Source organism: Salvelinus alpinus, chromosome 31, assembly GCF_045679555.1.
Source record: "Salvelinus alpinus chromosome 31, SLU_Salpinus.1, whole genome shotgun sequence".
NCBI lineage: Eukaryota > Metazoa > Chordata > Actinopteri > Salmoniformes > Salmonidae > Salvelinus > Salvelinus alpinus.
Genome location: NC_092116.1, coordinates 30,146,287 through 30,169,586, shown reverse-complemented (window position 1 = coordinate 30,169,586; position 23,300 = coordinate 30,146,287). Strand labels below are relative to the sequence as shown.

At 42.4% G+C, this 23,300-nt stretch overlaps 1 protein-coding gene across 3 annotated transcripts in view; it reads right to left on the bottom strand.

Moving 5' to 3' along the window:
• The window catches only part of LOC139561325 (E3 ubiquitin-protein ligase TRIM39), a 29,253-nt gene extending 7,902 nt beyond the window's left edge, over window positions 1–21,351 (bottom strand). For 2 of the 3 annotated variants that reach the window (XM_071378343.1, XM_071378345.1), the window contains exons 1-9: window positions 20,860–21,351; window positions 16,101–16,226; window positions 15,821–15,974; window positions 15,353–15,471; window positions 13,116–13,292; window positions 11,544–11,617; window positions 9,915–10,010; window positions 6,544–6,777; window positions 4,808–4,955 (exon numbers count right to left, since the gene is read on the bottom strand). In XM_071378343.1, coding sequence (XP_071234444.1) covers window positions 4,808–4,955; window positions 6,544–6,777; window positions 9,915–10,010; window positions 11,544–11,617; window positions 13,116–13,292; window positions 15,353–15,471; window positions 15,821–15,974; window positions 16,101–16,158 — 1,060 coding nt within the window. In that variant the 5' untranslated portion in view covers window positions 16,159–16,226; window positions 20,860–21,351. The remainder of the gene's footprint in view (window positions 1–4,807; window positions 4,956–6,543; window positions 6,778–9,914; window positions 10,011–11,543; window positions 11,618–13,115; window positions 13,293–15,352; window positions 15,472–15,820; window positions 15,975–16,100; window positions 16,227–20,859) is intronic. The other variant, XM_071378344.1, reaches the window with a different exon arrangement.
• Between the last annotated feature and the right edge of the window lie 1,949 nt (window positions 21,352–23,300).

Genomic DNA, 23,300 nt, shown 5'->3' with positions numbered 1-23,300 from the left:
ATTCCTGTGTGAATGGTTATCTGCTTCTCTACAGGTATCAGGTCTGTGTGAATGGTTCTCTACAGGTATCAGGTCTGTGTGAATGGTTCTCTGCAGGTATCAGGTCAGTGTGAATGGTTCTCTGCAGGTATCAGGTCTGTGTGAATGGTTCTCTGCTTCTCTACAGGTATCAGGTCTGTGTGAATGGTTCTCTGCAGGTATCAGGTCTGTGTGAATGGTTCTCTACAGGTATCAGGTCTGTGTGAATGGTTCTCTGCAGGTATCAGGTCTGTGTGAATGGTTCTCTACAGGTATCAGGTCAGTGTGAAGGGTTCTCTGCAGGTATCAGGTCTGTGTGAATGGTTCTCTACAGGTATCAGGTCTGTGTGAATGGTTCTCTACAGGTATCAGGTCTGTGTGAATGGTTCTCTGCAGGTATCAGGTCTGTGTGAATGGTTCTCTGCTTCTCTACAGGTATCAGGTCTGTGTGAATGGTTCTCTGCAGGTATCAGGTCTGTGTGAATGGTTCTCTACAGGTATCAGGTCTGTGTGAATGGTTCTCTGCTTCTCTACAGGTATCAGGTCTGTGTGAATGGTTCTCTACAGGTATCAGGTCTGTGTGAATGGTTCGCTACAGGTATCAGGTCTGTGTGAATGGTTCGCTACAGGTATCAGGTCTGTGTGAATGGTTCTCTACAGGTATCAGGTCTGTGTGAATGGTTCTCTACAGGTATCAGGTCTGTGTGAATGGTTCTCTACAGGTATCAGGTCTGTGTGAATGGTTCTCTACAGGTATCAGGTCAGTGTGAATGGTTCTCTGCAGGTATCAGGTCAGTGTGAATGGTTCTCTGCTTCTCTACAGGTATCAGGTATGTGTGAATGGTTCTCTACAGGTATCAGGTCTGTGTGAATGGTTCTCTACAGGTATCAGGTCAGTGTGAATGGTTCTCTGCTTCTCTACAGGTATCAGGTCTGTGTGAATGGTTCTCTGCTTCTCTACAGGTATCAGGTCAGTGTGAATGGTTCTCTGCTTCTCTGCAGGTATCAGGTCTGTGTGAATGGTTCTCTACTTCTCTACAGGTATCAGGTCTGTGTGAATGGTTCTCTACAGGTATCAGGTCTGTGTGAATGGTTCTCTGCAGGTATCAGGTCAGTGTGAATGGTTCTCTACAGGTATCAGGTCTGTGTGAATGGTTCTCTACAGGTATCAGGTCTGTGTGAATGGTTCTCTACAGGTATCAGGTCTGTGTGAATGGTTCTCTACAGGTATCAGGTCTGTGTGAATGGTTCTCTGCAGGTATCAGGTCTGTGTGAATGGTTCTCTGCAGGTATCAGGTCTGTGTGAAGGGTTCTCTGCAGGTATCAGGTCTGTGTGAAGGGTTCTCTGCAGGTATCAGGTCTGTGTGAATGGTTCTCTACAGGTATCAGGTCTGTGTGAATGGTTCTCTGCTTCTCTGCAGGTATCGGGCCTGTGTGAATGGTTCTCTGCAGGTATCAGGTCTGTGTGAATGGTTCTCTGCAGGTATCAGGTCTGTGTGAATGGTTCTCTACAGGTATCAGGTCTGTGTGAATGGTTCTCTACAGGTATCAGGTCTGTGTGAATGGTACTCTACAGGTATCAGTCCTGTGTGACTGGTTCTCTGCTTCTCTGCAGGTATCAGGTCTGTGTGAATGGTTCTCTACAGGTATCAGGCCTGTGTGAATGGTTCTCTGCTTCTCTGCAGGTATCATGCGTGTGTGAATGGTTCTCTGCTTCTCTGCAGGTATCAGGCCTGTGTGAATGGTTCTCTGCTTCTCTGCAGGTATCAGGTCTATGTGAATGGTTCTCTACAGGTATCAGGTCTGTGTGAATGGTTCTCTACAGGTATCAGGTCAGTGTGAATGGTTCTCTGCAGGTATCAGGTCAGTGTGAATGGTTCTCTGCTTCTCTACAGGTATCAGGTATGTGTGAATGGTTCTCTACAGGTATCAGGTCTGTGTGAATGGTTCTCTACAGGTATCAGGTCTGTGTGAATGGTTCTCTACAGGTATCAGGTCTGTGTGAATGGTTCTCTACAGGTATCAGGTCAGTGTGAATGGTTCTCTGCTTCTCTACAGGTATCAGGTCTGTGTGAATGGTTCTCTGCTTCTCTACAGGTATCAGGTCAGTGTGAATGGTTCTCTGCTTCTCTGCAGGTATCAGGTCTGTGTGAATGGTTCTCTACTTCTCTACAGGTATCAGGTCTGTGTGAATGGTTCTCTACAGGTATCAGGTCTGTGTGAATGGTTCTCTGCAGGTATCAGGTCAGTGTGAATGGTTCTCTACAGGTATCAGGTCTGTGTGAATGGTTCTCTACAGGTATCAGGTCTGTGTGAATGGTTCTCTACAGGTATCAGGTCTGTGTGAATGGTTCTCTACAGGTATCAGGTCTGTGTGAATGGTTCTCTGCAGGTATCAGGTCTGTGTGAATGGTTCTCTGCAGGTATCAGGTCTGTGTGAAGGGTTATCTGCAGGTATCAGGTCTGTGTGAAGGGTTCTCTGCAGGTATCAGGTCTGTGTGAATGGTTCTCTACAGGTATCAGGTCTGTGTGAATGGTTCTCTGCTTCTCTGCAGGTATCGGGCCTGTGTGAATGGTTCTCTGCAGGTATCAGGTCTGTGTGAATGGTTCTCTGCAGGTATCAGGTCTGTGTGAATGGTTCTCTACAGGTATCAGGTCTGTGTGAATGGTTCTCTACAGGTATCAGGTCTGTGTGAATGGTACTCTACAGGTATCAGTCCTGTGTGACTGGTTCTCTGCTTCTCTGCAGGTATCAGGTCTGTGTGAATGGTTCTCTACAGGTATCAGGCCTGTGTGAATGGTTCTCTGCTTCTCTGCAGGTATCATGCGTGTGTGAATGGTTCTCTGCTTCTCTGCAGGTATCAGGCCTGTGTGAATGGTTCTCTGCTTCTCTGCAGGTATCAGGTCTATGTGAATGGTTCTCTACAGGTATCAGGTCTGTGTGAATGGTTCTCTGCTTCTCTGCAGGTAAATTCATTAAATACCTCCATTGTTTAACACCTCCTAATTTGAAATTCGAGGAGAGAAAGAGAAGAGAGAAAGAGAGGAAAGAGAGAGAGGAGAGAAAGAGAAGGGGAGGAGAGAAAGAGAAAGAGAGGAGAAAAGAGAGGAGAGGAAGGGAGAAGAGTGTCATGACGTGGTGCTTGCTATATCCAAAGAGGGGGTAACTCTCTCTCTCACCACCTCTCTCTTCCCCCTACACCCAGGCTCTGTTATCTCAGGTCGTAAATTCCTGGAGGAGACTCTCTTCCCCCCCGGCCATGCAGTATAGAGAGAGGGTTCACAGTAGAAAAAAAGGAACTTCTTCTACCTCACAGAACTTGAGAACTGAACAATATTCATGTTTTGGAGAAGGTGTAAATGGTCGGTGGAGAATCCAGCTACGACCGGTCCATTTTGTCTAATGTTTGTGACCTCATGAGAGACAATACAGCCACATTACCATAACTTTGTTTATACAAGAGTCTCTGTTATGAGATTTGCATCTAATTATTGTGTAAAATGAATGAGTAAAGATGAAACTATTTGTGAAATTATGTCATGTCATTTTAAACTGTTTAATGAAAGATAATCCAAATTCAAGTCATTGTCCCGCCCCATGAGCACAGACATTGATCTGGCGTCATGGGACAGCGCTTTTCTACTGTTCCGAATATAAACCCCACCTGGAGAAGCCCACTTCAGACCAAGCGTACCTCGATTACTGAGAGGGCTAAGGTTTGAGTAGAGACCATGCATTCCTCGGTTGTTGAATTCCTGACCAAACCACGTGGAGCATTGGCTACACTGGTGGAAATGGTTAAACTCTGAGACTATCGATACCGACAGAATAAGAGCAAATCTTCGATACTAATTACTAGTCTGCAGCTAGAAATTATGTCGACTGAATGCGAAGACCGACAACCGCCGAAACATCTATTCTATAAGAACATTTCTGAATGGGACTCTGAAGTATCCATTCTAACCACGAAAGACTCCAGGGACGCAAAGAGAAGTTCAGATGAACTTTCCAACAGAAAGACGGACGATTCCAATAGAGATCATGACGACACATTGAGCGTAAATATATATTGATTGCAATTATTCCCGAATGAGTGTGCAAAGGATTAGCATTTCAATTATTATAATTATCAACTGTGTGTTGTCTCTTGTCTTTCCCGGCCTTCTCAGTCCACACCCACATCCCCTATCATTTCCTTGTAACCATATATATATTGTCGTTTGTTTATGCATTTCTGTGATTATTTAGTTAGTAAATAAATGATTAAGACAATTGATATATGGATGATTCATAGTGAAGGCTGGGTTCGTGCAGATAACCAACAACTTTCGACGTTTGGAATGAGACTAACGTGAGGTAAAGAATGATTCATTAATTAGTTGGTCAGATATTAAAATATCAGAAAAGTTATATTAGGAAAATTATAACTTTGTAATCTGAAGATTTTCCTTGGTGCCCCGACTTCCTGGTTAATTACATTTACATGATTAGTTTAATCACGGAATAATAATTACAGAGAATTGGTTTGAAAAAATAAGTCTTCACTTTAATGACGCCAAAGACACGACAAGAGAAAGAGAGGAGAGAAAGAGAGAAGAGAAAGAGAGAGATAAGAGGAGGAGAGGGAAAGAGAGAGAGAGAGATGAGAGAGGAGAGAAAGAGAGAGAGATGAGATGAGAGAGGAGAGAAAGAGAGAGATGAGATGAGAGAGGAGAGAAAGAGAGAGAGATGAGAGAGGAGAGAAAGAGTGAGAGAGGAGAGATGAGATGAGAGAGGAGCAGTACTCACCAAATTCAACCATCCTGCTGATCTCTTCCTGGAAACGTTGGACCAGGACAGACAGCGATGTATAGATCGGCACCGTTCCCAGGTCAGGGTTCACCGACACCCCAGACCAGTCTCTGATTGGTGGAGGGGTGCAGAGTGCAGGGTAGCTCTGAGGGTGGGGGCGGAGCAAAGAGTGTATGTTTTTCATTGAGTGGAAATAACCGTCCCAGGCTGACTACATTGCAGATTCATGCCAGATTTCACAACACCTGAATTGGTGTTATATACTGTGTTATATAATCAAACCACATCATATGATACTGCAGTAGATGACATGGTGATTATATGATACTGCAGTAGAGGACGTGGTGATTATATGATACTGCAGTAGATAACATGGTGATTATATGATACTGCAGTAGAGGACATGTTGATTATATGATACTGCAGTAGATGACATGGTGATTATATGATACTGCAGTAGAGGACATGGTGATTATATGATACTGCAGTAGATAACATGGTGATTATATGATACTGCAGTAGAGGACATGGTGATTATATGATACTGCAGTAGATGACATGGTGATTATATGATACTGCAGTAGAGGACGTGGTGATTATATGATACTGGAGTAGAGGACGTGGTGATTATATGATACTGCAGTAGAGGACGTGGTGATTATATGATACTGCAGTAGATGACATGGTGATTATATGATACTGCAGTAGAGGACATGGTGATTATATGATACTGCAGTAGAGGACGTGGTGATTATATGATACTGCAGTAGATAACATGGTGATTATATGATACTGCAGTAGAGGACGTGGTGATTATATGATACTGCAGTAGATGACGTGGTGATTATATGATACTGCCGTAGATGACATGGTGATTATATGATACTGCAGTAGAAGACATGGTGATTATATGATACTGCAGTAGATGACATGGTGATTATATGATACTGCAGTAGAGGACATGGTGATTATATGATACTGCAGTAGAAGACATGGTGATTATATGATACTGCAGTAGATAACATGGTGATTATATGATACTGCAGTAGAGGACGTGGTGATTATATGATACTGCAGTAGAGGACGTGGTGATTATATGATACTGCAGTAGATAACATGGTGATGATATGATACTGCAGTAGATAACATGGTGATTATATGATACTGCAGTAGATAACATGGTGATTATATGATACTGCAGTAGAGGACGTGGTGATTATATGATACTGCAGTAGATAACATGGTGATTATATGATATTGCAGTAGAGGACGTGGTGATTATATGATACTGCAGTAGAGGATGTGGTGATTATATGATACTGCAGTAGATAACGTGGTGATTATATGATACTGCAGTAGATAACATGGTGATTATATGATACTGCAGTAGATAACATGGTTATTATATGATACTGCAGTAGAGGACATGGTGATTATATGATACTGCAGTAGAGGACATGGTGATTATATGATACTGCAGGAGATAACATGGTGATTATATGATACTGCAGTAGAGGACGTGGTGATTATATGATACTGCAGTAGATAACATGGTGATTATATGATACTGCAGTAGATAACATGGTGATTATATGATACTGCAGTAGATAACATGGTGATTATATGATACTGCAGTAGATAACATAGCGTGCAACCGTTGGTTGATGTAATACAACATCTACAACATCTACTTCTTTAAACGTGTATTCGTTTCCCTCCCGCCATCCTCTCACCTTGATACAATGAACGTAGTCGTCTGATTGGGCCAGCTGGGAGAGGGCGTGGCTTCTCTTCCTAAGCTCATTCACTTCCTGTTCCAGCTGACGAATCACGTCGTCCGCCTGGTGCTCTGCCAACCGCCTGCTCATCTCAATCACCTCCATGAGCTCCGCCTGCGACCTCTCAACCGCACACACCAACGCACTGAACACACACATCACGCCTGCTGTCTCACGTTCCACCGAAAGCTGGGGAAGGGAGTGAGAGCGTGTGTCAGTTCTAGGGCTCTATTTGAACAAACCTAGCGCATTGGTCAACCTGTTTGCAGTTCCACATTGTTCTCTCAGTAATTGCATGGCTTCCATGATGAAATATAAACATAGCTATCTGATATAGGGGCTTAGGCCTACTGTAAACTGCATTATGGCTGAGCGTGGACGCGCCAAACGTTGTCAATGAGCTTATGTAAATGTGATATTTCAGTTATTTTTTATAATACATCTGCAAAAATGTCTAAAAAACTGTTTTTTGCTTTGTCGTTATGGGGTATTGTGATGTAGCCTAGTGGTTAGAGCATTGCACTAGTACTCGGTTGCTATATCAAGTCCCCGAGCTGACAAGGTAAAAATCTGTCATTCTGCCCCTGAACAAGGCAGTTAACCCACTGTTCCTAGGCCTTCATTGAATATAAGAATTTGTTCTTAACTGACTTGCCTAGTAAAATAAATAAAAAATATTATGGGGTATTGTGTTGTCATTATGGGGTATTGTGATGTCATTATGGGGTATTGTGATGTCATTATGGGGTATTGTGTGTAGATTGATGAAGGTAAAAAACTATTTAACCCAGTTTAGAATAAGGCTGTAATGTAACAAAATGTGTAAAAAGTCAAGGGGTCTGAATAGTTTCCGAAGGCACTGTACATCATGGAGGGGTTTTACTCATGTCCAAAGCATGGCTACAATAATGTAGGTCTGCCTACAATAAATATATTAAAAAGATCACCGTTTTACTCCTCTCAAACTTTCTATTTCAATAAAGCTTTAGTGAATAAGATTGATTTCCAAGCGGTCTCACGAGCCAAACACTTTATCAACGGTCTATCAACGTTTATCAACGGTCTTGACAACTTGATTACATTGAAAAACAGCCTTCTTTAAGAGGAGGGGAGGCTTGTTGTTGAAGTCAAATAAAATTAAATGGGGGGAAAAAACATCACTGTTTTAAGTATACAGGCGACAAAAGCACATTACTGTTGTTTCATTTGGGCAGTGAGTGTCACGGCTGGAAAGGCTGCTTTTCCTCTGTCAAACCACAACCATAACCAACTGTGTTTCCGCTGTCAAACCATAACCAACTGTGTTTACGCTGTCAAACCACAACCAACTGTGTTTCTGCTGTCAAACCACAACCAACTGTGTTTCTGCTGTCAAACCACAACCAACTGTGTTTCCACTGTCAAACCACAACCAACTGTGTTTACGCTGTCAAACCATAACCAACTGTGTTTCTGCTGTCAAACCACAACCAACTGTGTTTCCGCTGTCAAACCATAACCAACTGTGTTTCCGCTGTCAAACCATAACCAACTGTGTTTCCACTGTCAAACCATAACCAACTGTGTTTCCACTGTCAAACCACAACCAACTGTGTTTCCGCTGTCAAACCATAACCAACTGTGTTTCCGCTGTCAAACCACAACCAACTGTGTTTCCGCTGTCAAACCATAACCAACTGTGTTTCCACTGTCAAACCACAACCAACTGTGTTTCCGCTGTCAAACCATAACCAACTGTGTTTCCGCTGTCAAACCATAACCAACTGTGTTTCCGCTGTCAAACCACAACCAACTGTGTTTCCGCTGTCAAACCATAACCAACTGTGTTTCCGCTGTCAAACCATAACCAACTGTGTTTCCGCTGTCAAACCATAACCAACTGTGTTTCTGCTGTCAAACCACAACCAACTGTGTTTCCGCTGTCAAACCACAACCAACTGTGTTTCTGCTGTCAAACCACAACCAACTGTGTTTCTGCTGTCAAACCATAACCAACTGTGTTTCTGCTGTCAAACCACAACCATATTCAGCTGTGTTTACGCTGTCAAACCATAACCAACTGTGTTTCTGCTGTCAAACCACAACCAACTGTGTTTCTGCTGTCAAACCATAACCAACTGTGTTTCTGCTGTCAAACCATAACCAACTGTGTTTCTGCTGTCAAACCACAACCAACTGTGTTTCTGCTGTCAAACCACAACCAACTGTGTTTCCGCTGTCAAACCATAACCAACTGTGTTTCCGCTGTCAAACCACAACCATATTCAGCTGTGTTTACGCTGTCAAACCATAACCAACTGTGTTTCTGCTGTCAAACCACAACCAACTGTGTTTCTGCTGTCAAACCACAACCAACTGTGTTTCCGCTGTCAAACCACAACCATATTCAGCTGTGTTTACGCTGTCAAACCACAACCAACTGTGTTTCTGCTGTCAAACCACAACCAACTGTGTTTCTGCTGTCAAACCACAACCAACTGTGTTTCCGCTGTCAAACCATAACCAACTGTGTTTCCGCTGTCAAACCATAACCAACTGTGTTTACGCTGTCAAACCACAACCAACTGTGTTTACGCTGTCAAACCATAACCAGCTGTGTTTCCGCTGTCAAACCATAACCAACTGTGTTTACGCTGTCAAACCATAACCAACTGTGTTTACGCTGTCAAACCATAACCAACTGTGTTTCTGCTGTCAAACCACAACCAACTGTGTTTCCACTGTCAAACCACAACCAACTGTGTTTCCACTGTCAAACCACAACCAACTGTGTTTCCACTGTCAAACCACAACCACAACCAACTGTGTCTCCGCTGTCAAACCACAACCAACTGTGTTTCTGCTGTCAAACCACAACCACAACCAACTGTGTTACCGCTAAAACCAGCTTTTGGTTGGTCTTAAATATCCCTACTAGCGCTGCCTAAAATTTGCACTTTGGATCAAATTTTTAAGGACACGTATCAAATATTTCCAGCCCTCCCATCTGAGCGCAGGGCTGATGTTAGAAATGCGTTGGGCTGGAAAACGGTTTTTTTTACATGACAAAATGGAAAACTAAAGTGCGTTTGACAAGAGCGCCACCTTAACGCCAGCCGAAAAGAGAGCCCTTAGAGAGAGTTGAGGGTAAACATCCAGGGTTAAGTTACATCGTTTACGCTGCTGTAGTAATCAATTGACTTTTGAATGGGGTTGGACGGCGTGGGGTGAGGTAGCCAGGGTTAAGGATCAGGGGCTAAAGGTCACCGTCCATCCCCAGGGTTAAGGGTCAGGGGCTAAAGGTCAGCCTCCATCCCCAGGGTTAAGGGTCAGGGGTTAAAGGTCACCTGTAGTTGAGCCAGTGATGAACTTATCTCCTCCATCTTCCTCTGTCTCTGTAGAATCAGCTGATGGATCTCTGCCTCAGACATATGTAGCTGGGTCTGACACACACACACACACACACACACACACACACACACACACACACACACACACACACACACACACACACACACACACACACACACACACACACACACACACACACACACACACACACACACACACACAGAGGAGAGAGGAGGAGAAACAATGTGTGAATACATTTCCAAACACAGAAGAACCCAATACTTGCCCAAAATGTATCCTGCAGTCCCCTCACCACTTGATGCTGTACTGGGTCTTTGAGGCAGACACCTCTGGATACCTGGTACCATCTGTAACACCTTACCTCTGATTAGACAGACGCCTTCTACATAACCGGTACCATCTATAACACCTTACCTCTGATTAGACAGACGCCTTCTACATAACCGGTACCATCTATAACACATTACCTCTGATTAGACAGACGCCTTCTACATAACCGGTACCATCTATAACACATTACCTCTGATTAGACAGACGCCTTCTACATAACCGGTACCATCTATAACACATTACCTCTGATTAGACAGACGCCTTCTACATAAACCGGTACCATCTATAACACATTACCTCTGATTAGACAGACGCCTTCTACATAACCGGTACAATCTATAACACATTACCTCTGATTAGACAGACGCCTTCTACATAACCGGTACCATCTATAACACATTACCTCTGATTAGACAGACACCTTCTACATAACAGGTACCATCTATAACACATTACCTCTGATTAGACAGACGCCTTCTACATAACCGGTACCATCTATAACACCTTACCTCTGATTAGACAGACACCTTCTACATAACAGGTACAATCTATAACACATTACCTCTGATTAGACAGACACCTTCTACATAACAGGTACAATCTATAACACATTACCTCTGATTAGACAGACGCCTTCTACATAACCGGTACCATCTATAACACATTACCTCTGATTAGACAGACGCCTTCTACATAACCGGTACCATCTATAACACATTACCTCTGATTAGACAGACGCCTTCTACATAACCGGTACCATCTATAACACATTACCTCTGATTAGACAGACACCAGAACATCAGGTAAAACCTCACCTCTATATCTATCTCTTTCTCCCTATCTACCTCTATATCTATCTCTCTATCCATATCTACCTCTATATCTATCTATCTCTCCCTATCTACCTCTATATCTATCTCTTTCTCCCTATCTACCTCTATATCTATCTCTCTATCCATATCTACCTCTATATCTATCTCTCTCCCCATCTACCTCTATATCTATCTCTTTCTCCCTATCTTCCTCTATCTCTATATCTATCTCTCTCTCCCTGTCTACCTCTATATCTATCTCTTTCTACCTATCTACCTCTATATCTATCTCTCTCTTCCTATCTACCTCTATATCTATCTCTTTCTCCCTATCTACCTCTATATCTATCTCTCTCTCCCTGTCTACCTCTATATCTCTCTCTCTCTCTCCACCTCTATATCTATCTCTCTCTCCCTCCCTATCTCTCTCTCTCCATCCCTCCCTCTCTCCCTACAACCCACCTTAGTGTCCATCCACTCCCTCTCTATGGTGCTGGGATCCTGATGGTCTGCTTCCTCTCCTCCTCCTCCTCCTCCTAGATTAATAGAAACATACAGTACATAAATACAATAACATACAGTACATAAATACAATAACATACAGTATATAAATACGATAACATACAGTACATAAATACAATAACATACAGTACATAAATACAATAACATACAGTACATAAATACAATAACATACAGTATATAAATACGATAACATACAGTACATAAATACAATAACATACAGTACATAAATACAATAACATACAGTACATAAATACAATAACATACAGTATATAAATACGATAACATACAGTACATAAATACGATAACATACAGTACATAAATACAATAACATACAGTATATAAATACAATAACATACGGTACATAAATACAATAACATACAGTACATAAATTTAATAACATACAGTATATAAATACAATAACATACAGTACATAAATACAATAACATACAGTACATAAATACAATAACATACAGTATATAAATACAATAACATACAGTACATAAATACAATAACATACAGTACATAAATACAATAACATACAGTACATAAATACAATAACATACAGTATTATCAAGACCAGCAGACCTCCATGCCGGGGGCGGGTCTAATGGTAGTGCCTGTAGTCAATACATCTCTGGAGGCAGCTGTTCCATCCCCCACTCACTTTCTATGTAATATCTATCTACCCATCTACATACAGTATCTACCCATCGCAATTCAGTATCTATCTATCTATCTACATACAGTATCTATCTATCTACATACAGTATCTATCTACAGTATCTACCCATTGCAATACAGTATATATCTATATACAGTATCTATCTACATACAGTATCTACCCATCGCAATACAGTATCTATCTACATACAGTATCTATCTACATACAGTATCTGTCTACATACAGTATCTCTCTACATACAGTATCTATCTACATACAGTATCTACCCATTGCAATACAGTATCTATCTATCTACATACAGTATCTACCCATCGCAATACAGTATCTATCTACATACAGTATCTATCTATATACAGTATCTATCTACAGTATCTATCTACATACAGTATCTATCTATATACAGTATCTATCTACATACAGTATCTATCTACATACAGTATATATCTACATACAGTATCTATCTACAGTATCTATCTACATACAATATCTATCTATCTACATACAGTATCTATCTACATACAGTATCTATCTACATACAGTATCTATCTATCTACATACAGTATCTATCTACAGTATCTGTCTACATACAGTATCTATCTACAGTATCTGTCTACATACAGTATCTATCTACAGTATCTATCTACATACAGTATCTATCTACATACAGTATCTATCTATCTACATACAGTATCTATCTGCATACAGTATATATCTATCTATCTACAGTATCTATCTACATACAGTATCTACCGTAAAATCATCTGTCATTAAAACTAGAACATTCCCTAAAATATATATAAAAACTTCTTTTTTTTTTAAAGATAGCCCACCTCCAGCCCCTAGGACACCTCTCCACCTCCCGCTGCCCAACCGAGACACCCCGGACATGGACTTGAACTGCTCTGTGATCTCCCTGAGGGTCCGGTTAATCTGGAGGTCCGGGCGTTTCTTAAAGGTCTCTTTGCAGAGGGGACACTGGCAGAGCTTAGCACCGTCCCAGTACCGACCTAGGTCAGAGGACAGAATAGAACAGTATTTTATTCACCCGTCTGAACTTAAATATCACCACCATGACAACATACCACATGTTGAGCCCAATGGGGTCATGTAAGGGTCATGTAGGGGTCATAGGTAACTGGGCAGGTCAGCAACATCCCTGCTTGCTCTAAGGCACACTGGTGTGTGTGTGTGTGTGGCAGGAAGCCTAGCGGTTGCTGGTTCGAATGTCAGTTAGGCTGGTCATGGCTCACATCAACACCATTATCCCAGAAACTCTAGACCCACTCCAATTTGCATACCGCCCCAACAGATCCACAGATGATGCAATCTCTGTTATATTTATACTGCCCTTTCCCACCTGGATAAAAGGAACACATATGTGAGAATGCTATTCATTGACTACAGCTCAGCGTTCAACACCATAGTGCCCTCAAAGCTCATTACTAAGATAAGGACCCTGGGACTAAACACCTCCCTCTGCAACTGGATACTGGACTTCCTGACGGGCCGACCCAGGTGGTAAGAGTAGGTAACAACACATCTGCCACGCTGATCCTCAACACGGGGGATCCTCAGGAGTGCGTGCTCAGTCCCTTCCTGTACTCCCTGTTCACTCATGACTGCACGGCCAGGCACGACTCCAACACCATCATTAAGTTTGCTGGTGACACCACAGTGATAGGCCTGATTACCGACAACGATGAGACAGCCTATAGGGAGAACCGTGTGTTGCCAGGATAACAACCTCTCCCTCTACGTGATCAAGACAAAGGAGATGAATGTGGACTACAGGAAAAGGAGGACCGAGCACACCCCCATTCTCATCGAAGGGCTGTAGTGGAGCAGGTTGAGAGCTTCAAGTTTCTTGGTGTCCACATTACCAACAAACTAACATGGTCCAAACACACCAAGACAGTCATGAAGCAGGCACGACAAAACCTATTCCCCCTCAGGAGACTGAAAAGATTTGGCATGGGTCCCCAGATCCTCAAAAGGTTCTACAGCTGCACCATCGAAAGCATCCTGACGGGTTGCATCACCGCCTGGTATGGCAACTGCTCGGCCTCCGACCACAAGAGGGTAGTGCGTACTGCCATCCAGGACATCTATACCAGGCGGTGTCAGAGGAAGGCCCTAAAAATGGTCAAATACTCCAGCCAAACTAGTCATAGACTGTTCTCTCTGCTGCCGCACGGCAAGCGGTACCGGAGCGCCAAGTTTAGATCCAAAAGGCTTCTTAACAGCTTCTACCCCCAAGCAATAACAGCTAAATAAAATGGCTGCCCAGACTATTTGCATTGACCCCTTCCCCCGTTTTACGCTGCTGCTACTCTCTGTTTATTATCTATGCATAGTCACTTTACCTCTACCTACATGTACATATTACCTAATTTACCTCGACTAACCTGTGCCCCCAAACATGTACTCTGTACAGATACCCCCGTTATATATATCTCCACTACTGTTATTTTATTGTTGCTCTTTAATTATTTATTTTTGTATTTTCTTATTTATTTTATATGTATTGTTTATTTAGTAAATACTTTCTTAACACTTATTTTTTTTCTTAAAACTGCGTTGTTGGTTAAAGGCTTGTAAGTAAGCATTTCACTGTAAGGTCTACCTACACCTGTTGTATTCAGCATTTCACTGTAAGGTCTACTACACCTGTTGTATTCATCATTTCACTGTAAGGTCTACTACACCTGTTGTATTCAGCATTTCACTGTAAGGTCTACCTACACCTGTTGTATTCAGCATTTCACTGTGAGGTCTACTACACCTGTTGTATTCAGCAGTTCACTGTAAGGTCTACCTACACCTGTTGTATTCAGCATTTCACTGTGAGGTCTACTACACCTGTTGTATTCAGCAGTTCACTGTAAGGTCTACCTACACCTGTTGTATTCAGCATTTCACTGTAAGGTCTACCTACACCTGTTGTCTTCAGCATTTCACTGTAAGGTCTACCTACACCTGTTGTCTTCAGCATTTCACTGTAAGGTCTACCTACACCTGTTGTATTCGGAGCATGTGACCAATAACATTTGATTTGAAGTACACCTACCAATGCAGGCCATGCAGAAGGAGTGTCCACATGGAGTGGAGGCGGGGTTTATGAAGATATCCAGACAGATGGAACACTGGAACTGGTCTTCAGACAGGAAGCTACGAGAGAATGGCATTCTGGGATTGGGGAGGAGGTAGTGTTAGGAAGAGAGAGGGAGAGAGAGGGAAAGAAGGGAGGATGGAGGAGGGTGAAGAGGGAGAGGAAGGGGGAGAGAGAGAGAGAGAGAAGGGAGGATGGAGGAGGGTGAAGAGGGAGAGGAAGGGGGAGAGAGAGAGAGAGAGAGAAGGGAGGATGGAGGAGGGTGAAGAGAGAGAGGAAGAGGGAGAGAGAGAGAGAGAAGGGAGGATGGAGGAGGGTGAAGAGGGAGAGGAAGGGGGGGAGAGAGAGAGAGTGTGTAAGTGAAGTGTGTAAAGGGCTCCACTCTGTGACGTGTTGATGGATCAGGCAAAACCCAGTTTAACACACCTGCAGTAGACCGTCAGTCCTTGGTTCTGGCTGTCAGCCGCCCCGCTCAGGGTGAACCTTCGTCGGGCTAGCGCCGCAGCAAGGCTTGGGGTGGGGAGCGAGGAGGCTACAGAGGAAGTTTGGGGTCGTTCAGCAGACATCGGGATAGGCACTCCTTGAATTAAACGTATTAGTGTAAAAAAAACAAATTATACTACAAGATGTCCTGCATTGGATCTCAGAGGATAACACTTAAAACATGAATTAAAACCCATATTTGGTCAAATAAATCATATCTAACCCTGGGGTTCAGAGGTTTTTGGGGTCGGCACCCCCGACTTCGAGAACCGTCTTCGCATCTCAGTGAAGAGGTCGCCAGGTAGGCTCACAGGTTGTCCTGTTTGTTAAATGCTCCTCTTTCCTCCTCCTAGATAAATAGATACATAACCCCAATATAATACCATACTGGAAAATCAAAGAGATCGCACCTCCATGCCGTTTTACAGCAAGCACAGAGAATGCACACACACACACACACACACACACACACACACACACACACACACACACACACACACACACACACACACACACACACACACACACACACACCTTTCTCACACCAACTAACCTCCTACTTACCATCTCTCTATTTTTCTACTTCCCTATAGTCAGATGAACTGGTTGACCTACTGACAGATTCTCACTCTACTTCCCTATAGTCAGATGAACTGGTTAACCTACTGACAGATTCTCACTCTACTTCCCTATAGTCAGATGAACTGGTTAACCTTAGTGACAGATTCTTATTTTACTTCCCTATAGTCAGATGAACTGGTTAACCTTAGTGACAGATTCTTATTTTACTTCTATATAGTCAGGAGGAACTCGTTGATAACATTTTTATGCCTCTGCGTGCAGTATGAAGGAAGTTAGAGGTACTTTTGTGAGACAATACTAACTAGCATTACTAACTAACTAGCATTACTAACTAACCAGTATTATTAACTAACTAGCATTACTAACTAACCAGCATTACTAACTAAGTAGCATTACTAACTAAGTCGCATTACTAACTGACAAGCATTACTAACCGACTGGCATTACTAAATGACTAGCATTACTAACTAACTAACTAGCATTACTAACTGACTAGCATTACTAACTGACTAGCATTACTAACTAACCAGCATTACTAACTGACTAGCATTACTAACTGACTAGCATTACTAAGTGACTGGCATTACTAACTGACTAGCATTACTAACTAACCAGCATTACTAACTGACTAGCATTACTAACTAAGTAGAATTACTAACTGACTAGCATTAGCACAACGACTGAAAATCTATGTTAAAAATCAATTTCATATTTGACCATAATCAATATTTAAAAAAATAGCTTTACCTGTGCCATACTCATAACCAATCATGTTTTTATCTTATGTAATAGGAAATAACATCTCTCTCTCTTTCTCTATACATCTCTCCATCTCTCTCTCTTTCTTTCTCTCTCTCTCTCTCTCTCTCTCTCTTTCTTTCTCTCTCTGCACCCCCTCTCTCCATCTCTCTCTCCGCCCCTTCTTTCCTTCTTTCTTTCTCTCTCTCTCCTCCCTCTCTCTCTCTCTCTCTCAATTAAATTCTATTTCATTTCAATTTAAGGGTTTTATTGCTATGGGAAACATATGTTAACATTGCCAAAGCAAGTGAAGTAGATAATAAACAAAAGTGAAACAATAAAAATGAACAGTAAACATTACACTCACAGAAGTTCCAAAAGAATAAAGACATTACAAATGTCATATTATGTCTATATACAGTGTTGTAACGATGTGCAAATAGTTAAAGTACAAAAGGGAAAATAAATAAACATAAATATGGGTTGTATTTACAATGGTGTTTGTTCTTCACTGGTTGACCTTTTCTTGTGGCAACAGGTCACAAATCTTGCTGCTGTGATGGCACACTGTGGTATTTCACCCAGTAGATATGGGAGTTTATCAAAATCAGGTTTGTTTTTCAATTCTTTGTGGATCTGTGTAATCTGAGGGAAATATGTGTCTCTAATATGGTCATACATTTGGCAGGAGGTTAGGAAGTGCAGCTCAGTTTCCACCTCATTTTGTGGGCAGTGTGCACATAGCCTGTCTTCTCTTGAGAGCCAGGTCTGCCTACGGTGGCCTTTCTCAATAGCAAGGCTATGCTCACTGAGTCTGTACATAGTCAAAGCTTTCCTTAAATTCGGGTCAGTCACAGTGGTCAGGTATTCTGCCACTGTGTATTCTCTGTTTAGGGCCAAATAGCATTCTAGTTTGCTCTGCTTTTTTATTAATTCTTTCCAATGTGTCAAGTAATTATCTTTTTGTTTTCTCATGATTTGGTTGGGTCTAATTGGGCTGCTGTCCTGGGTCTCTGTGGGGTCTGTTTGTGTTTGTGAACAGAGCCCCAGGACCAGCTTGCCTAGGGGACTCTTCTCCAGGTTCATCTGTCTGTAGGTGATGACTTTGTTATGGAAGGTTTGGGAATCGCTTCCTTTTAGGTGGTTGTAGAATTTAATGTCTCTTTTCTGGATTTTGATAATTAGCGGTTGTCAGCCTAATTCTGCTCTGCATGCATTATTTGGTGTTTTACGTTGTACACAAAGGATATTTTTGAAGAATTCTGCATACAGTCTCAATTTGGTGTTTGTCCCATTTTGTGAATTCTTGGTTGGTGAGCAGACCCCAGAACTCACAACCATAAATGGCAATGGGTCAATGGGTCAACTGATTCAAGTATTTTAAGCCAGGTCCTAATTGGTATGTCAAATTTGATGTTCCTTTTGATGGCATAGAGGGCCCTTCTTGCCTTGTCTCTCAGATCGTTCACAGCTTTGTGGAAGTTACCTGTGGCGCTGACGTTTAGGCCAAGCTATGTATAGTTTTTTTGTGTGCTCTAGGGCAGCGGTGTCTAGATGGAATTTGTATTTGTGGTCCTGGCGACTGGACCTTTTCTGGAACACCATGATTTTTGTCTTACTGAGATTAACTGTCAGGGCCCAGGTCTGACAGAATCTGTGCAGAATATCTAGGTGCTGCTGTAGGCCCTCCTTGGTTGGTGACAGAAGCACCAGATCATCAGCAAACAGTAGACATTTGACTTCAGATTCTAGTAGGGTGAGGCCGGGTGCTGCAGACTGTTCTAGTGCCTTCGCCAATTAATTGATATATGTTGAAGAGGGTGTGGCTTAAGCTGCATCCCTGTCTCACCTCACGGCCCTCTGGAAAGAAATATGTATTTTGCCTATTTTAACCTCACCCTTGTTGTTTGTGTACATGGATTTTATAATGTTGTATGTTTTTCCCCCAACACCACTTTCCATCAATTTGTATAGCATACCCTCATGCCAAATTGAGGCAACAAAGCATGAGAAGACTTTGCCTTTCTTTTGGTTTGTTTGTTTGTCAATTAGGGTGTGCAGGGTGAATACGTGGTCTGTCGTACGGTAATTTGGTAAAAATTTGACATTTGCTCAGTACATTGCTTACATATTTTATCATTTCAGTGAGGATACCATCAACGCCACAGGCGTTGTCCTGTAGTTGAAGAATCCAGTGGGTTCTGGTCATCTTTAATAGCTGATTCTAAGATTTGTATTTGTTCATGTGCATGTTTTTGCTGTTTGTTCTTTATTATAGGACCAAAAAGATTAGAGAAGTAGTTTACCCATACATCTCCGTTTTGGATAGATAACTCTGATAGGGGTGTCACTTACCTCAACCCAGAGTCTCTCAGAGCGTTCACAGTGGTATGCTCTCTTTCCCCTCTGTCTCTCTCTCTCTCTCTCTCTCTCTCTCTCTCTCTCTCTCTCTCTCTCTCTCTCTCTCTCTCTCTCTCTCTCTCTCTCTCTCTCTCTCTCTCTCTCCACCTCTCTCTCCACCTCTCTCTCCACCTCTCTCTTTTTCTCTCTCTGCAACTCTCTGTTGCGCTCTCTACCTCTCTCTCTCTCTATGTCTTTCTGTCGCTCTCGCTCTCGCTCTCGTTCTCGCTCAATTCAATTCAATTTAAGGGTTTTATTGGTATGGGAAATATATGTTTACATTGCCAAAGCAAGTGAAATAGATAGATCCGTCTCTCTCTCTCTTTCTCTACTCATTTGAAGCTTTGGTGCAGGTAATGTAAGTTCTGAAAACTCCAGTCCAATCACCCCCAGGATAGAAAACAGTCTCGTCTTTGGTGAGGTAGAACATTGTACATATTGTAACTGTCTATGTTATCTAACTTATACCCTTACCCATCTGTGTAAGAACCTACATTATGATATATTTATGCTGCAGTAGTTTATGTGTTGAGGGGCTAGGGTCAGTCTGTTATATCTGGAGTAATTCTCCTGTCTTATCCGGTGTCTTTTGTGAATTTAAGTATGCTCTCTCTAATTCTCTCTCTCTCCCTCTCCCTCCCCCTCCCGGAGGACTTGAGCCCTGGGACCATGCCTCAGGACTACCTGGCATGATGACTCCTTGCTGTCCCCAGTCCACCTGGTTGTGCTGCTGCTCCAGTTTCAACTGTTCTGCCTGTGGCTATGGAACACTGACCTGTTCACCGGACGTGCTACCTTGTCCCAGACCGGCTGTTTTCGTCTCTCTCTCTCTCTACCGCACCTGCTGTTTCTAACTCTGAATACTTGGCTATGAAAAGTCAACTGACATTTACTCCTGAGGTGCTGACCTGTTGCAGCCTCAACAACCACTGTGATTATTATTATTTGACCCTGCTGGTCATCTATGAACATTTGAACATCTTGGCCATGTTCTGTTATAAGCTCAACCTAGCACAGCCAGAAGAGGACTGGCCACCCCTCAGAGCCTGGTTCCTCTCTAGGTTTCTTCCTAGGTTCTGGCCTTTCTAGGGAGTTTTTCCTAGCCACCGTGCTTCTACATCTGCATTGCTTGCTGTTTGGGGTTTTAGGCTGGGTTTCTGTACAGCGCTTTGTAACATTGGCTGATGTAAAAAGGTCTTAAATTTTTTTATTTGATTGATAATTTTTTTTATTCTGTAACTCAAATTGTGGAATTAGATTACCTGCAAGGCCAGTTAAGTTGTTCTGTTGTTGGTAAGTTGATGTTCTGTTGTTGGTAAGTTGATGTTCTGTTGTTGGTAAGTTGATGTTCTGTTGTTGGTAAGTTGGTTGTTCTGTTGTTGGTAAGTTGATGTTCTGTTGTTGGTAAGTTAGTTGTTCTGTTGTTGGTAAGTTGATGTTCTGTTGTTGGTAAGTTGATGTTCTGTTGTTGGTAAGTTGATGTTCTGTTGTTGGTAAGTTGATGTTCTGTTGTTGGTAAGTTAGTTGTTCTGTTGTTGGTAAGTTGATGTTCTGTTGTTGGTAAGTTGATGTTCTGTTGTTGGTAAGTTGATGTTCTGTTGTTGGTAAGTTGATGTTCTGTTGTTGGTAAGTTGTTTTTTCAGCTGTTGGTAAGTTGGATGTTCTCCCTCTCTCTGTCCTTCTCTTCTTCTCTGTCCTTCTCTTCTTCTCTTCTTCTCTGTCTTTCTCTTCTTCTCTGTCTTTCTCTTCTTCTCTGTCCTTCTCTTCTTCTCTCACCTCACCTCTCTGTTCAGGTTTATGGACGTCTGAGTGTGTGTGCTGCACGCTGTTCTTCTTTACCTCCCCACCCAACCTGCTGCCCCACCCACTTACCTGTCCACAGCCCCGCCCCCTTAAATGTGGCCTAACCTGTTTGACCAGGGCTGAAGTTCACGTGTGTGTGTGTGTGTGTGTGTGTGTGTGTGTGTGTGTGTGTGTGTGTGTGTGTGTGTGTGTGTGTGTGTGTGTGTGTGTGTGTGTGTGTGTGTGTGTGTGTGTGTGTGTGTGTGTGTGTGTGTGTGTGTGTGTGTGTGTGTCCTGGGGGTTACCTTTGACCTAAAGGAAATGAATGGAATTAAATTGAAGGAACCATATAACAATTATGTCTAATATGAATATCTTATAGACATGAAATAAACTAAATATATATATTTTTATATGACAAGTATAAATACCATATTAACAAGTGGTGGGTCAATGACTTGGTTCCCATAGGGAACAGAGCCAGGAACTTTGGAAGCTGCTCTCTGTCTGGGTACAGATGTCTACCTGAGTCTTTACGTAACAGATGGTAAACTTATCTCTCTCTCTCTCTGCTGGATCATTAGTAGGGAGGTATGTCAGAAGTTAACAATGAGAGAGAGAGAGAGAGAGAGGAGATGGACTCACTGGTTGCCCTCTAGGTTACAGAGAGCTGGCAGTCCCATCCACCAAACTACCAGGTGTGAAACAGGGAAGGGACTCAGGGGGTATGCTAATTTGGTATGGAGCAGACCTAACTCACTCCATTAAATTAATCAAAACAGGAACATTTTACATTTGGCTAGAAATGAATAAGGAAATGATCTCAACAGAGAAAAATGTCCTCCTGTGTGCTACCTATATCACCCCACTAGAATCCCCATACTTTAATGAAGACAGCTTCTCCATCCTGGAGGGGGAAATCAATCATTTCCAGGCCCAGGGACATGTACTAGTCTGTGACAACGTAAATGCCAGAACCGGACAAGAACCTTGACACCCTCAGCACACAGGATGACAAACACCTACCTGGAGGTGACAGCATTCCCTCCCCCATATGCCCCCCTAGGTACAACTATGACAACATAACCAACAAGAACGGGTCACAACTCCTGCAGCTCTGTCGCACACTGGGTCTGTGCATAGTCAATGGTAGGCTTCGAGGAGACTCCTATAGTAGGTTCACCTATAGCTCAACTCTTGGTACTGTAGACTACTTTATCACTGACCTCAACCCAGAGTATCTTAGAGTGTTCACAGTCAGCCCACTGACACCCCTATCAGACGACAGCAAAACCACAGTCTACCTGAACAGAGCAATACTCAATCATGAGGCATCAAAGCCAAGAAATGCTATAGATGGAAGGATTGTAGTTTGAAAACCTACCAAAAAACAATTAGGCAACAACAAATTAAATCCCTTTTAGACAACTTCCTGGACAAAACGTTCCACTGTAATAGTGGTGTAAACTTAGCAGTAGAAAAACTTAACAGTATATTTGAACTCTCAGCTTCCCTATCAAATCTAAAAAATCTCAAATAGAAAACCGAAGAAAATGAACAACAATGACAAATGGTTTGATGAAGAATGCAAAAATCTGAGAAAGAAATTGAGAAACCTGTCCAACCAAAAACATAGAGACCCGGAAAACCTGAGTCTACGCCTTCACTATGGTGAATCACTAAAACAATACAGAAATACACTACGGAAAAGAAGGAACAGCACTTCAGAAATCAGCTCAATGTATGTAACGATCATTGTTGGAAGGATTGGACCAAGGTGCAGCGTTGAAGGCGTTCATCATTTTTATTAATGTGAACCGGCAACAAAACAATGAAGAGTAACAAAACGAAACGTACAGCTTTGTAGGACTGAAAAGCAACAATACAAAATCAAGATCCCACAAACAACAGGTGGGGAAAA